Source organism: Pteropus vampyrus, unplaced genomic scaffold, assembly GCF_000151845.1.
Source record: "Pteropus vampyrus isolate Shadow unplaced genomic scaffold, Pvam_2.0 Scaffold218, whole genome shotgun sequence".
Lineage (NCBI taxonomy): Eukaryota > Metazoa > Chordata > Mammalia > Chiroptera > Pteropodidae > Pteropus > Pteropus vampyrus.
Window position 1 is genome coordinate 2199860 of NW_011888999.1, and position 17107 is coordinate 2216966.

General features: G+C 34.4%; 1 protein-coding gene across 5 annotated transcripts; it reads right to left on the reverse strand.

Annotated features, from left to right (window-relative positions):
* Positions 1–336: 336 nt before the first annotated feature.
* Positions 337–13712, reverse strand: CCDC90B (coiled-coil domain containing 90B). 5 transcript variants are annotated; one of them, XM_023538335.1, is made up of 9 exons: positions 13423–13712; positions 11363–11482; positions 10128–10231; positions 6987–7088; positions 6279–6320; positions 6109–6180; positions 5969–6022; positions 4523–4637; positions 337–555 (listed from the first exon to the last, which is right to left on the reverse strand). In XM_023538335.1, the coding sequence occupies exons 1-9, from the start codon at positions 13484–13486 to the stop codon at positions 500–502; spliced, it is 729 nt and encodes a 242-aa protein (XP_023394103.1). In that variant the 5' UTR covers positions 13487–13712; the 3' UTR covers positions 337–499. The 5 variants fall into 5 exon arrangements, 4 of the variants coding, with proteins under 4 accessions (XP_023394103.1, XP_011371438.1, XP_023394104.1 ...); XM_011373136.2 differs by lacking the exon at positions 13423–13712 and adding an exon at positions 13185–13416; XM_023538336.1 differs by lacking the exon at positions 13423–13712 and adding an exon at positions 13185–13416 and having other exon boundaries at positions 5961–6022.
* Positions 13713–17107: the final 3395 nt, after the last annotated feature.

A 17107-nucleotide genomic window follows, 5' to 3' on the forward strand; every position in this document is an offset into this window, starting at 1 on the left:
CATTTACTGAATTTAAGTGTCAAAAAAAAAACCCAAAGCAATCTCCAGCTATATGGTAACTCACTTTTAAAATCGAAACAACTTTGTTACATTTTATTTCATATGAAAAGGTAATTGTGCAATAGTTATCAGGGAAGTTGAATACAATAACAAAGTATGTAGGTAGCAGATACCAAGGAACTTTTATATGATTTACACAGTTGTTCAAGCAAGCAGAAGAAAACTCTAGTTCAGCTTTCAAAAGGTTAAAGACAAAAGTCCCTTCTATATCAAACTAATCAAGTTTTGATGGCAGCTTTTCAACATAATAAAAACACATAAAAAAGACAAAATACATCTCATTGTAAAACATTTCTTTTTAATCCATATGTACTTGGAATAATCTTGTTGTATTAAAGTTTTGCTGCAACTTTCAATGCTCAAAGCAAATTTATCCTGGTGCAGTGTTCTAAGAAGTCAATAGCAGCAGCAGTAGGAGCATAATGTAGTCATTTCACTGCTATTTCCAGAGTCTATAAAATCCCAATGCTATTGCCAGGCAAGTAAACACCGAGGCTGTGAAAAGAAGAAACCATGTTACAGGTCATGTATTTGTGATTATTTTGCAGAAACAAACACGATGATGTCACCTTCAATTTAAATGAAGAGCAAAAAAACAGGAAATCCAACCAATTTTCTATTTTAGGTTTTTCATTCCCTAGAAAATTAAGCTAAAGATAAAGAATATCCTTTAGGGCAGGATTAATACCAATTCTTCTTAAAAGCTTCCTATATTTTAAACCAGATAAGGATAACGATAATTTAAAATGTAGGTCATATGTCAGTTAGAATATAAACAATCTTTAAAATCATTATTAACATTAGCATTATTAACTGACTAAACAATTATGAACTCTAATTTCAGATATTGTAAGTGAAAAACTTATCTACATTAAAAAATTATGCAGCTAAGCTTGTAAAAGACATAATCCATGAGAAAATTTTAATTGACTTTTTTAATACATTTCAATATAATTTTTCTTATAATTACTAAAATTTATAAATAAAAAATGAAATTTTAATGAAAACCTTTAAAAAAAATATCATTGAGTTAGGAGAAAAGATAGAACAAGCATCAGGCTTCCTTAACAGTTAATATGCCACCTGCTCTTTGTTACATCAGTCTGGACAGAAAACCTTCCTGTTCTCATTAGGAGGCTCAATCTGGGTGATGCTTTTAGGGACTCCCTGGTTTCTAGTTTATTTAAACAGTCATGGCTTTTAAAATAGAGAATCTGAGACAACAGGCAAACTTCTTTGACCAAAGACACAAGAAACAGCCTTTCAGAGTAAAGCTATCCTAATTTTAATGTATACATTTAATTACACATTATCTCATTTTATCCTACTACTTACTGAAACTTAGTTTATGACATCGCTTCCTTAATTTTAACTAGGTCTAAGACACATTAAGGAAGCAGGACATTTGAGGATAAAGAATACTGAGTTTCTTGACTTGGTCAACTATATATTCCCCCATATGGTCAAGTCACTGTTGACCATGTTCCAGGCTGTGTGCTGGGCAATTATGTACATTACCTTAACCATAATTAAAACCCTATGAGGTTGGTGATATTATTCCCATTGTATAGATGAGAAACAAACCCAAATTTATGTACCTGACTCCAAAGTTGTTTAAAAAAAACAAAAAAACCATTGTTATCCTTATTTATCCCTTGTCACCTGAAGGACTCGATCTGTCAATTTTTTTTTGAGCCACTAAGTGCTGTCTAGGTGGTTATATTCTTTGCTAACCCAAATAGCTGATAAATTGTCTTAGACTACTAAATAAATGAGTACTTTATTGTGAGGAAGAGGTATTTCATTCTTTTATTAGAATACACAACACAATGGTTACTGTATTTGTTTATTTTATTTCTGCTGTCACCTGTTACTTCTCATTGCTGTCATTGTGCCACCCCAAACTGCTTTCAAATTTATCTTCTATGGCCTGTCTAGAACACTTCCTATATATTTAAATTGCTCAAGTGAGCACATGCCCGATACATCTTAAGTACTCTGTTAGACTGTATTATTATTTATCAGCCCAGAACAGAATCAGACACAATAACTGTATAATTAAATGTAAACTGCCATTATCTTACAGCTCTTGCCTCCTTGGCAACAACGACTGGGTCAAAGGGTGGTATCTAACCCAAGATGGGCCATTCAGATCTCTTTCCTGGGATTTTCTGAATTGGAACTAAGGAATGGGGTAATTTTTCTTGGTTGGTAAAACTGGAATAATGAGTCTGAAAGCTACTGGTGGCCGTGTTTCTAATTCAAGGTGGAAGCTGGTATAAGAAAATGAGGCAGATATTCAGAGACAGGATACAGAGTAAGCTGTGATTCCAGTTAACCCAGGGGTCAAGCTATACTTCTACCCTTCCATAATTCAATTCATAGGCCAATAAATTCCCCTTTATGCCTAATTTAGTTCAGTTGGAAGCATGATAACTTGAAACAGAGCCTTGACTGATACATGCTAGGAAACCAAATCACCGAAATGATTAAGATCTGTAGTTTCATAAGGATTTCTTCTCTAAGGGAAATGCAAGATCTTTAAAGCTAGGGCTTTATTAATATTTTTTCCTGTGCTCATGATTGAATTTAGTATGTGAACCTCAGATAAGTGGAGAATTACTGTCTTATTGGCAGTATATCAGATATTATAGGACCCAAGGATCTACTCATGACATTAACTTCCTACCTGCTGAGAGTGTGGGATTCAGATTTCCTAAAAGGCTACCAGTAACTAGAGCAGTAATCATATATTTGGAGGATAAGGAAGGAGAAAGAAAATGCCTTTAGAACTGTTTGTTGCAAATTCTCAATGAAAAAAAGAAAAGGAAGATAACTTTGGAAAGGTATTTTTCTAAACAATGACTTGCTAATTTCTTTTGCCACTGCCATTAAGTCTATTAGAGGCAGACTTGGACATATCCACTACTGAATGAAAGCTTTCTGAAGACCATCACCATCTTCAAACTAAGGATAAAAAAAGCTTTTTATTTTTAATTAAGATATTGATTCTTTAGGTAAATATTGTAGAGGAAGCTGAGTGGAATTTAAAGCTCTCCCTAACCTGGGCTGCTATTCTGAAAGTGAGAACAAACACTCCAGACTACGCTGTTTGGAAATTTCCCCTGAGCATTATCACTAATTTCCAGTTCCAGAGACTTTGCTAGAATAGAGGTTTTTCAAAACTTTTTTTTAACCTTAGGACCCTTTCTTCAAATGAATCTTTGGCAGAAGTCCAATATTTTGAAAATAAGCTGAGCCATTAAGTTTAAAAGATAAAGGGGGTGTGCAATGCTGAGGGCTGGGGCTCTATCTTAACTCCTACTGCCATCTCTACATAATTAGTGGCTGCCCCTAACCACTGATGGTATAAACTGGCAATTTTATTTTGGACAATTCAATAATATGACAAATTTTAAATGTGCTTATCTTTTTGACCCAAAAGTTTAGATGTGCTTAGCAATTTATTATACTAGCACGAGGGCACAAAGAGGTAAGTAGGTAGGTATGTGAGTGTGTACGTGTGTTTACTCAAACACAAACATATATATGGCCATTCAGTGCAATATAGTTTTAATAATGAAAAACTGGAAGCAGAATGTCTGTCAGAGGTTTAAATAAACAAATGATGGCAATTTCATGCAATGGAATGCTATGCTGCCTAATAAAAGATGTCTATTGATGTGGATATTCAAGATGGTTAAATTTTTAAAAATTATAGTCTGTATAATATCTATTTAAAAAATCTGTAATGTTTATATAAAGAAGAAAAAGCCTAGGAAGATATATGCTACTAATAGTAAATATCGATGGGGAAGAAGTGGAAGACTTTCACTTTTACTATATTATTTTTGAATTACATGAACAATTTTTAATGAAAATAGACTATTTATAAAAAAGAAAAAAGTACTACTTGACTAGGGCATTTTTTCAACCCTCTTGGGTGCTCTGTAATTGGGTCAGGTCACTTAGTACTCAGGAGCTCAGTATAGGATAAATAATGTTTGGGTGATATCTGTGCTTGGTCAGTTGGATTCAAGGTAGCAAGCAATTTCCCCCACTTTTGCTTGCTATTTCTAATGGCCTATATCTATTTTAGTTATCTTTCCCTGTAGGTCCACTCAAGTTCTTATGGAAAGCACAGCTATAAAAATACTATTTTTATTTTCTTCATTGTGGAATATCCAGTTATCTTTGCATCATTTTGTACTTGTATTTATTTCTTTAATATCCATACACTTTTCCTATTAGTAAGTTGCAGAGCTGCCTGTTAAACTTATAAAGTTGTTGCTTTTCAAACTTAGATTCTTCATGCACTGCAGAGGACCAAGCAATAAAGGGGAACCTGTTCTAGCACCTCCATTTTTCTTCTGTGTTGGCCATAGTTACTTTGGGAGGTATGAGCTGACAGATCTGAAAATCAAATGACAGTAATTCCTTTCACTGACAAACACAGCCTTACCTGCAAGATAACGAATTGTCTCAAGTTTGTTAGATTCCATTAGTGTTTTTAAAGAAGCAATTTCAGTGTCAATTTTATTACTGGTCTCTGAAATAGTACTTTTGGTTTTGGCATCCTATAGTAAAAAGGATAAATAAGACAGTTATTTTGTTCTTATGTATTATGGACAAAATATTTACATTAGAAACCTTTATACTTATGGGCAAATTCTATATTACAAAAAACTGGGGAAACACAGTAAAAACACTTTGATATGTATTTAAAAAAACATTATGTGAGCATTACAAACCAACAAAAACATTCCTTCTTTTTTGATATTTGGAGGTCATTTCTTAGGATTATCACATTTTGGGCAATTTCTAGTAAAAGCCTTATAGTAAGATATTTGAGACCTAACTATATAAGAGGTTAAACCAAGAAGAAAAAATTTTAGTCACAGAACTATCACTTTATGTATATAAAGTCCTTAAGATATAAGAGTTAAAAGTTTATATTTTGCAAAAAAAAAAAAAAAAAAAAAACAACCTGATTTATAATATGAACTGGCATCAATATTAAACGGCAGAAAAGCTTGTTGGGTAACAATGAATACTATGTGTATAGGAGCTAAGAGGAAGAGAGAAAGAAGATGGTACTCAGAAATTAGCTGTGAGAATTTTTTTATTTTCTTAGCTCCTTTATATTGCCAAAAAAGTAAGAGATTAATGAGAAAGACAAATGGGACCTTCCCTTCTATTTAATTATTAGAAGAAGTGCTGTCTCTTTTGTTAGAATGTAGACAAAACGGCTTTTAACTTTTAAGGACTAGGCTGAGCCAGAAAGGTGGGTTTTACTCAAGCTATAAAGATTAATGATTACAATTTAGGATTACTGAGCTGACCAGTAGTTATAAGAATAGGGTTTAAAATCCAGGTTCATATCCCAGCTCTAACACATATTAGCTGTGTGACCGTAAACTCCCTGTGCTTCATATTTTAAATTGGTAAAATGGGAATAAGACTGCGGGCCTCACAGAGGCTGACAGGATTAATTAATAGAAGTAAAAGCAAGTAAAACAGTATCTGACACATAATAAGCTCTCAAATATTTACTATCTTTTAAAATTTAAATATAATTATTTAATTGAATCTAGGCACTCATTTAAATACTAATTGTAACTCCTTATTTTTTAAAAACTAGTTCTTGTTAATATAAAAATAATTTAGTTAAAAAGAAAGTATGCTACCTGGAAAGCTTCATTCTGACTCATAGGTCACAACTGAGGTGCTACCATCCACGTCGTGGCAGCTTTCCCCACAGTACTGGTTAACTATAATAGCTATGAGGAAATAAGGAATCCTATAGGTCTAGTTCTTTAAAGTCCAAACTTGTAAAATGATACACATAAAAGCAGTTATACAAAGCAAGAGAGCTGTGCAAAAGAGAAATTTTTACATACCAGTTTACCTTTTTGGTAAATTCTGTGCTTGCTTCCATAAGTTTCTTTTCTTGATCTGTAAACTAAAGGATATGATGCATCAGGAGCTTAACAAAAAAAGACTAAATGTAATCAAAAAGGAATAAATAATCATTTAAAAGAACATTACCATATCTGTTACTCTGCTCCTTTCTAGGTTGATGTCCAGTTTATTATCTGCTCTGATTCGACTGGTTTCATTCTTTAAAGGAAATAAAAATATTTAAAAAGTGATCTTGTAATAAATATTTGTCCTGAAATTAATAAAATATTCTGAAATGGAAAAAAAGTTTCACTTACTATTAGTTGTTGCTTAACATGTTCTAATTCAGTTTTCATTTTCTAGGTATAAGAAAGATCACACATAATTGGCATTAAACCAAAGCCCATATTATGATTTATTCATAAAATCTTAAAACCCTGGATTAGCAAAAACTGGACAATCTATGGATTTCTAATACAGAATTTGATTAAAAATAAAGACAAAAAAAGAATAGTTCATCACATTCAGAAAACAATTCTTATGAACCAAACATTAGAAAATGTATGTTTTAGTATTCTACCTTTTTAAATGATTGATATTCTAAATTTAAAAATATTTAAGCTAGTGGATAATGAAATTCTGAATGAATTACAAAAATACATTTTTCTCTTAAGTGATAAAACTAATTAGTGCAGAATTAAATAAAATGGAAAATACCACATTACTTTCAGCTCAGAACATTATACTATGAGCTATGCTACAATTTTATAAAATATATAGAGCTCGGAGATTTTCCTTTTTATGTAACTTTTATACATATAAGATACAATTCTTATTTAGTATGCAAGAAACTGCTTTATACATAGAAACATTAGGTATGGTTAAACATAGTATATTTTTATCTAAAAACTTGTACATAACTATTTAATAACCACAGAAAATTATCATTTGGTCTATTATTCACCAAGTAGGCTACTTATAAAATCAGTTATTTTATTAGTAATAAATTGAAACTTGTATATCACCTCATTCTCTGCTCTCAGATTTGCAAATTCACTTTTCTCTAGGATGACCATGTCTTTCCTGATGGAATCCAAATGAGCCATTAGCTGTTGTACTGTTATTTCCTAGAAAACAAAATAATATAACCTAGAGATCTATGGAAGCCATCCCCTTACATGGAATTGTTTTCATGAAACTTAAAAGTTTCTTATCATGCTATAAAATATAATGTTGCACAGCTAAGTAAAAAACAGGACAAAAATGTATGAAACCTACATATATGAAATATCAAAATTGAAAGGAACAGGATATTAAAGGAAGAAAGTGTTTCTCAGTGAAGAGAAATAAATGTCTGATAATGAAAGAATCCCCCCATATGCTTACTTAACACCTAGAAGAGAGAGACAGAGAGACAGTGTGTGTATTTTTTAATGCCTCCATAGAAGGGGCTTTGTTATCTTTTTTATTACTTTAACTTTGAAAGATTTTCTACCATTGGAAAATTCCAGGGTACTGGATAAGACTCAGAAGTCAGGTAGTAAAAACAAAATAGAAGTATGGTTTAGATAACTACTTCCTGTGGGCATAACATAATTAGTGTTAAATTCCTGGTTATCTTTCCTTTGTAAAAGAAAAGGTGGCCCCTGATATATTTATAAGCTTTGCTAGGGAGGGACATTTTTGTAGACATGTTTAATGCAGCCTTACAAAGAAAATATAACTTTTTTACACTAAAATTCTTATAATTAGGTAGCTTGTTGACTCATCATTTATCCTTCTTTACCAAAAGAAAAAGCAAATGAGTGTAAACTTGAAAAGGATCCTCTATAACAGGGTTTATAAATAAAACAAGTCCAAACAAGAACAGGATTACTAGTGGAATTCCCATTTTTTGTCACAGTTTGTGGCCAGGAATGTGCTGTTGGGGTTATAGGCCTCCACTGATCGATATGGCCTAGAAAGATTATTTCAAAAACTCACTTGACTTTTAGAAAACAGAAGGTATAACAGTTCCAGACGCATGACCAAGAAATGACTCAGTCTTCAAAGAGTCTGGAATGCACAATCTTCTCCAATAACAACTCTCGGATGGCGCAGTAACATGGAGTAGAGGTTAAAAATGTAAATTCTAGAGTCAGGCTGCCTGAGTTTGAATACAAATGCTGCCATTCACTGTGAGACTTTGGGCAAGTTATTTAACTTCTTTGACATCATTAGTAAAATGGAAATAATAACAGTACCTATACCTTATAGAGTTGTTTTGAGAATTAAATGAGATAGTGCAAGTATTTTTTACTTTGTACAATAGACATCCCTGAGTCTTATACCTTCCTTAACCCTCATCTTTATTATTGGAGATAGGGGTTCATTTTCTTTTATGCAGTTCTGTTTGAAATATTCATGAGAATTAGTTCAGAAGGCATACAGAAGTAGCTCTGTGGGTTGTCACTCCTGTTCACCCAAAATGTCATTTTGAAGGCATTCTAAGACATTAAATATGTTATCTTTATTTAAATATTTAATAAAATGTTATTAGTGAGACTACATGGAGAATAGTTGAAAATTTAATTACAGATTTCTTGTGGAGTCTGAACTCGAGAATAAAGAGTTGTACTGTGATCCTAATAGCCTATTCTTATCTTACTTTCCTTCTTTATGACTCAAAAAGGCTTACAAAACAGCACAGTTTTTGAAGGTATCCAGCTTCAAAAACTTTCAGTGGGAATCTATTAAAAGTGCTCATTGTTAACTATTGTGAGAGCCCCCAGAAAATATGAACCAACTTGACTTAATATGGCCCTTCTTGAAGTGATCAAATACAAAGCTTGTTTGATAGCCTTGAGCCTCAGCCCCACCTTTCATGACATCTTTGTGCCTTATTCTGTCCCAGAGGTTGGGTCAGCATGAGGATTAAATCGGCTCAAGGATGGAATGAGATTTTACTTTACACACCAGTAATAAAAAAAAAAAAGTTAACAGTAATATTCCTACATCCAATCCTACTTTTTTAATGTGTGATTAAATGGTCCTAGCAAGATAAAAATCTCTCAAACCACAGTTTTAATTCACTGATTATATTATAGGTAAATGTAAAAGTCTTCTTTAAGAGTAGATTACTTTATTAAAAATGTTAGTAGCTCCATCAACTTTTGGATAGCTCAGAGGTCTGGGAGAATTAAATGACTGGCTTTTTCTTTAGTGAACTTAGTATGTTATTCTGAATAAGCTAAAATAATGCAAACACAAATTTATAGGTAAGTTAAAACTCAGGGTGGAATGCTTTTAATTCTAAATGTCTAATTGGAGATTATTGTAAAAATCTTTAAAAAGCTTTCGATCCTTCATGACCTTTAATAAAGTTTTACATAAAAGCTTCTAATTTTATTTAAGAAAGAAATCTTAATTTCTCTCTGTTGTGAAATGTTTATCTGAGGAAGGAAGCCTAAATGTGAAACTTAAAAAATATAACCAGAGAAAGAAAACATATTCTTAAACATAGTGAATTAATTCATGATGACAGACTATGAACAATCCACGGTTAAGCTCATTGAGCTAATTCTATCCTTTATATAAAATTGCTTTTCATCCATTGCACCAATGACAATTCTTGCAAATTACTCAACCTCTCTGATCATCTCTTGGTAAATGGCATTATTTGACTTAAAGGATGTGTGTATCCAGTCAAATTAAAGCATCTTAGCCAGGTGATTTATGAAGTCCTTCCCAGCCATATAAATCCCTCCAGCTTTCTAAGTGTGAAAATTAAGCAGAATATACAATATACACATGACTTCAGTAAAATATTTTTATTACATAGAAGGGTTAGCTCTTCTACTGTGGTGGGCTTTCAACAGGGAAAACATTGTTTCACTAACAATCTACCACCATCTTGATTCAAATAATATAATTATCTCACACAATGAAAGATTTAACAAAATTTCATTCTCTGTGTTACCATAACTGTTATGACTGTTCTAACTTCTTAATCTCTCTGGATACTGACTTTATACTAAAGGGTTTTTTGTTTGTCTGTTTTGGGTTCCTTTAGACAGAACAAAAAGGAAGGTGCGGGGTGTTTGGGTGGTGAGTAGGTACACAGAAATGCAATTATAAAAAAGACTGGCTAATGAAACTGTCAGAAGTGATGGAAATGAAAATCTTACCTGTTGAGCTTGAGTGACCATCTCCTTATAAATAGTATCCAAGCTGACATGTGATAAAGTGCTTAATGCTGATACAATTGTTTCCGCTTGTGCTTTGTCAAATCCTGTGGGCAGCAAACAGGTATTAATCTTTTTGAAAATGTACACATCCTTTTCAGAATAGACAACTGGAATAACTTCCCTTATAAATTGTTTTACTCTTTAAAAAAATGTTTACAATTAAAAATTTGACAGATAATGCTAAATTATTTTCTGAAAGCACTCAATAATTTTAATTCTCACTGATCCATTTCCCCAGTCTACATCAACACTGGATATTACTAGTCTTTATTTTTGAGTGTATAATTGTTATAAAAAATGGTACTGCATTGTTATTTTACTTTGTACTTAAAATTTCCAGTTCTATGTTCAAGCATCTTTACTGGTTATTTATAGTTATTTTTTGTGTGCTGTTTATAGCCTTTGCCCATTTTTCTATAAAATTGGTTAACTGTTTCTTATTCATATGAGCTTTGTATATTAAAGCAATAGGTTCACTGTCATGTGTGTTGCTAACATTTTTAACTTTATGGATATCCTTTGCTATATAGATTTAAATATTCTGTAGTCACATCTGTCAGTCTTTCATTGCTTTTGAGTTTTACATCTTACTTGCTCTAAAAATCTAAAAATATTATATTCTAGTTATTTTTTTAGTTTTTCCTTTTAGTTTCTTTTTTTTTTACATTTAGTTTTTAATCAATCTGGAATTTATTTTTCAGTAAGGGTATCTAATATATTTTTTCCAATGGCTAGTCAGTTATCATATCTCATTTATTAAATAGATCTTCCTTTCCATAATCTGTAATGCCATTCTTATCACTTGCTAAATCCATATACATGTGTGTTTCTGAATCATATTCTGCTCTATTAATCAACTTTTCTGTTCCTGTGGTATATAATTTAAATTACTATTTTGATATCTGGTAATTTTTTGTGCTCGCTCTTTTTTTTTACATAATTGGAATCATTCTATATATGTAATTTTATATAATGATTTTTCACTTAACATATCTTGATCATTTCTCATCAGTAAATATTCTTTGAACAATACCATTTTTATGAACATAAAAATAGTCCACTCTATGGATAGCATTTGTATTTAAATGGTGACCCTTAACTGTTCCTAACGGTGATATTGTCCTGTCTATAGGTAACTTATTAATTTTCTTTCAAGAGGTACCCATGTTTCTCACCATGAGTTTCCAAGTCCTGAACCAATGCATGGGTATCAAAAGTTAATTTCCTTTGTTCTAAAGGAGTTATGTCCACTCGCCTCACATCATATCCTTCCTCGGCTGTGGTGGTTACGAAGTCTGAAAAGAGAAGACAATGCAATGTTTTTTTCTTCCAGTAGTAACTACTGGAAGCCTTATACTTTAAATTCTAAAGAATATTTTTCCCCATCTATTTATAACACAGTTCCAGCTCTTAGGAATTCTGTAATATCAAGCAAGATAATCTATTCCTCTGAGTCCTTGACTTTTTTATCTGAAAAGTCTCTAACATTATTCTGCATAGCAAACATTATCTTGTTTACTGTTTTGTCTCTCTGAACCAGAATAAAAGCTCCATGAGTGAACCAGAATAAAAGCTCCATGAGACCATGACTGTTTTTCATTACTGTATCTTAGATACATAGAATAATGCTTGGCAAATAGTTGGATCACAGTATTTTATTGTTATCAATGAATTTTGATTTTAAATGCTGGAGCATTTACTGTTGTCAACACTAAAATCCTAGGAAAGTTTCACATTTTTGAAATAAATGTCCTGTTTTGATAAATTCCCAATTTTTAAGGCACAAGGGATGAGCAAAACCAGACATAATTGATGCTTTCATCGACTTTATAGACTAGCAGGCAGGAGACAGATTTTTTCAAAAAATCTTAAACATAAACACAATTCAAATGATGAGAGTTAAGGGGCCACTTAAAGTTTCTCCAAGAACACTCAGATTCGAGTATTAAGATATTATCATTTACTTACGGAGATACATTTTCCAGTATTATACGGATTTCAAAGTTCATTTCCTAAAAATGTTTAATATTTTCATTTGAATATGTAAACAAAGTACATCTCTAAAAGTTTACAAAGATAAGACTGATACTGGGATGACTTCTCAGGGTTCAAAAAATGCTACTTCCTTTTTTTAAAGTTCAGCATATTGTATATGTATGCTAAACACTTAAATATGTAACTAAAGATCATGTGAAGGGCGCTGGCTGCTAAACAGGTGTCTTATAGATGGGAGATCCATAACTGCAGTCTCACTGTGTGAGAAAATTGAAGCAATGAGCAAAATAGCACAAAATACAGTGGGTACTGGTTAGCTCATTTCACCTGGCACTGAAGATTCAAGGTGAGCACAGAATGCTTAGATTAGTACCAAGTGCTGCGTCTGTGGGCAACCTTAAAAAGTTTAAAAATTGGGAGAAAAGAAATTCTGAAAACGTCCTTCAGAACAAAGTAATATGTCCTCAGGACACAAAGGGTTCCAGCTAGTTCAAAACTTTATTCCAGTGTTCACGTTCTGTTGTTTTTGAATGGCTACGTGATTGCAGACTACTGAAAATTACAGCGAGAACAAAGCGGACCAGACATTAAATATGCTGCAGTTTGCAAAAACCTGGGCTTGAGGCTCGAACCTAAATAACAGTCTAAATTTGAACAAGGGAAGAAATCGGGACTCCCCAAACTCAGATTACGGGTTGCTCTTGACAGACCTACAAGAGGGAGGGGATTGTCGGCCTCATTTGACAGTAAAAATGAAACAAGGGCTCAAAAAGAAGCCTGGCAGGAAACCCAGGCCTTCAGAGGCTAGCTTTCAGAAGACGAAGGCGGTCCCCCTCGCAGTCCTCGCCCTTCCGAGGGCGACACCCACCAGCAGAGTCTCCAGAGCCAGGTGTGGACTGGGGAGGAGGGCGTGGCACCTTTGTCTCCCGCTCGCCGAAGCAGGCACGAGCATCGCTTCCCTAGAGCGCACTCAGGCATAGGTGACACGGGGCCTTTTCTCACCTCTCTGCACGGCGGGCGAGAAACGCCCGTGGGGGGTTAAGACCCGGCGCCCCCCGCTGCTTTCAAATCCGAGGAGGCACCAAACCCTGCGACTCCACATAGCCCCAGCTTTCCGGTTGGCGCGCGGAAGCAAAAAGCTTGATGAATTACACTCAGGCTTTCGGGAAAGGTAGTTCTAGCACCGCAAGGATGCTGGGAAATGTAGTTTTCGGTCTGTAGCAAAACACGCCTCCAGTACCTGCTGGACCAGCGATTCCGCAAAACAGGGCCTTTTCACAGACGTACCCACAGTTCACCAGCATGATTCAGAGCCACTTCGCTTCGCCCACCGCCCCTTCCCAACCCGTGCACGCTATTACCGCCCTAAGAAAGCGGGATCTCGTCTGAGAACCTTCCGGCGCTCGCTTCCTGGCAATGAAGTACAGTTCAACAGCAGAGTCAAACTGTCAGCCAGCAGCCTTTGCGCGACTTGGTCCGTGGGAGACAAAGTCACCTTTAGCCGTACGGCAACCTGGGACCCGAAGTCCTCAGACACTGCGCATTTGGGGTGGGCGGTCACGTAGACACCTTCTGGGAAATGTAGTCCAGAGAACCCCTCATTCTTGCTACTTCATATCCTATAGCTTCGCCCTCTGGTGCCCAGGAGGACCAATTTTAGTTGGTTAAGTCCCTCTGTTCGGGGAAACTGAACTCCTGTTTCTAAGGTAGACTTGATTTTCATCGCTTATCTCTCCCAGACCTCAGTTATTCCGGACTTTCCTCCACATGCTAAAATGCTGAAAATAACAACACAGTAGTTGTGGGGCTAATACGTTTTTTGTAGATTCTAAAATGATTCACAATCGTTAGTTTTTCGTGGCTTAATTATTCTCACAAGGATGTAAACAGTTACTACTGGATTTTCCTACTTATTTGTTTTCAAAGTTTTGTGTCATCTCCATAACAAGTACCATTCTAAGCACTGAGGCACATTAAAAGAACAGCACTTGATTCCTGCCAGCCAGAGCTTTAACAGATAATTCATGGAGAGAAATTATAAATGGCTATTTAAAACTTGAAGAAAAATAGAGGACAATTTAATCTCTCTAGTTAACGAAAAAACGTAAAGATGTACCATTTTTGCTCACTAAAGACTTTTTTTTTTTAATGATAATTATCAATACTAGCAAATGCGCAGATAGTTAGGGCCACTCATGCTGCTGGCAGTAGGGTAAGTTAGTACAACATATTTGGAAAGTAATTTAATAATATACATGAAACTCTAAAAGGTGAATAGCCAGAGTTTCTCTTCTAAGAATCTATCCTAAGAAAAAATAATCACGTCTGTAGCTAAGATTTTTAAAATTTATAGCCTTGCTATGTTATTTATAATAATGAAAAATTGGACCTAATCTCAATATTTAAAGTGATTCAGTAACTTGCAGAAGTGTCCCAAAGTGAAATAATATGCAACCATTAAGTATTAAAAAATCCTCAGTGACAGGAAAATTCTGACGTATTTATATATAGTTGGCCCTTGGAACAACTGAAGAGTATGGGTTAGGGGCACTGATTACTGCCTCTTAGAAAATCTATATATAACTGACTCTTCAGTAGGCCCTTCCCATCCATGGATTCAATCAACTGGGCAGAGAATAGTATTTTCCATTTGTGGCTGGCAATACGCTGTTGAGAATGCAAAAATACTGTTTTCTGTCCAAGGTTGGTTGAATCCCCAGTTGTGAAACCTGCGAATAAAAGGGCTGACTGTATTTATTGTAAAAGTCTATGTGTAAGTGGACCAGTGCAGTTTAAGTTTGTGTTGTTCAAGTGTCAACTGTGTCTCCAATATGATTACAATTCTGTTAAATAGAGGAGCTCACAGCCACTGGAAGATACAGACCAGTAAGTGGGAACACAATATTTTACTTAAATTAAGTAATGATAAAAAAGTATATCTATTTATTTATTAATCCTGGTTATTTTTTATATTACTGTAAAATATCCCAACACAAATATAGTATTGATTAGTCATGTGACCAAAGCTCAACCAATCATGTTCTTTTTCTGGAATTGACACTTTGATTCAGGGATTACTAATCATTTTCTAAGCTTGGATGTAACTATAGCAAATGAAGTCAGGAGCTGGGACAGCCATATTCTACCAAGAGGGCCCTGAGACCTCTCTAATGCTTCTTAGTGTTTCTAAAATCTCCATTGTAGCTATTATTTATATGCTGAAAGTCTTAATTTATAAAACTATTTTCCCATAAATTTGTTAACATTTTCTCATAAGTGTGTTGAGAGGAATGAAGGAGCTAATACATATAAAACACTTAGCATACTACATGGCACATATAAACACCCATGGAACAGTAGCTATTTTTAGTAATAATCCCTGTTGCTCGATGTTGGGAAATAATTCTCTATGGGTCTCTCATGTTTTTGCATGCCTCACACACACAGGCCCTCTCTGCCTTGTTATGGACTCTTCTTTTAAAGACATTTGTATGAAAAACAGCACTAGGAAATATAGTGTCTCTCTCTGAGTAAAAGGCTTCATGCTTACTGCATACTATAAAAGATTTGGGTTTTCCAACTTCAAGGTTCCTCTCTGTAATGCAATCCACCGCATGCTCAGACACACATCTGGGCCTATCTACATCACCCCCATGACAAGGGAACTGACACACATAAGCTGATACTCATACTTCTTGCTGTGCCATGAGTAATTACATCTTTTTTCTCTGGCCAAGGAGCCTCATGTCTTCCCATGACATTGTACTTCTCATTGCCAGCATCCATGCAACTGTGATAGGCTAACTTATAGCTTGCAAATAGGATAAGATCTCAGACCCTTCACAGTTCTTCTTCTTCTTCTTCTTTTTTTTTTTTTAAATCAACCCTTCACAGTTCTTGATAATCATTGCCTTACTTTGGACTTAAATTTTTATTTTCATCCTTTCAATTTCAGTCACAGAAGTATCTGAGTGCCAGTTAGGTTTAAGACTAGGTGTGAGGAATGTAAAGAAACAAATTCAGTCCAACAACTATTTGATTTTCTTCTATAGGCAAAAATCTCTGCTCTCCAAGAAAGTGGAATATAACTAGGAGAATAATGTCCATACAAAGTAATAATAGATTAGTGTCATGTAAATATTACAGAAAATAAATCCTTTGGTTCAGCTGAAAATAATACTTTTTGGTCACGATTATCTATAATAATAGATAAGTTTTAAGCCCCATTTTCAAGAGTTTTTATTAGGTCAAGACTGTAGAGAAGAGATCTAGGAGAGAGGATAGAGTGAGCAAGGATGCTTAGTAATCTCCCTGCTGCTTCTCACTTTGCGGCCTTTGCACATGGGATTCTCTTAACCTGGAGCGCTTTCCCCTCCCTTTTCACCCAGTTAATTCCCTCCTATCCTTTAGATCTCAGCCTTAATGCCACCTCTTTAGGCAGTCCCCCTCTCTCCACATGTAGATTTCATGTTTTTGTTATAGACTCCTATAGTAACCCAACCTTCCCATGTCACTGCACTTCTCATTTGTATCCTCCATGATCATAGAGAACACATCTGTCACTGCTATCTCTAACACCTAGCATAATGCCTGGCCCATAACGAGCCTGCGGTAAATATGTGCTGAACGAATGAATAAAATTTCAAACTATAGTCATAGTTTGATGAAGAGACCTAATAGACTGGGACATAAGAGTTATTTGGAGGATCGGGTGGAATTGGAGGAGAAAAAACTGAAAGAAAAAAAAAAAGAAGAAGAAGAAGAAAAAAGACTAAGGAATTTGGGTTTCATACAATAGGTTTTCAGGAGACTTTGGAAGTTTTTAAGCCAAAATTGATTAAAGCCAGTTAGAGTGCCTTTCTAGCAAATAACTATTTGCTATTCACTAGTATAGGCTAATGAATTATTTCTCCTCCAAATGTCCG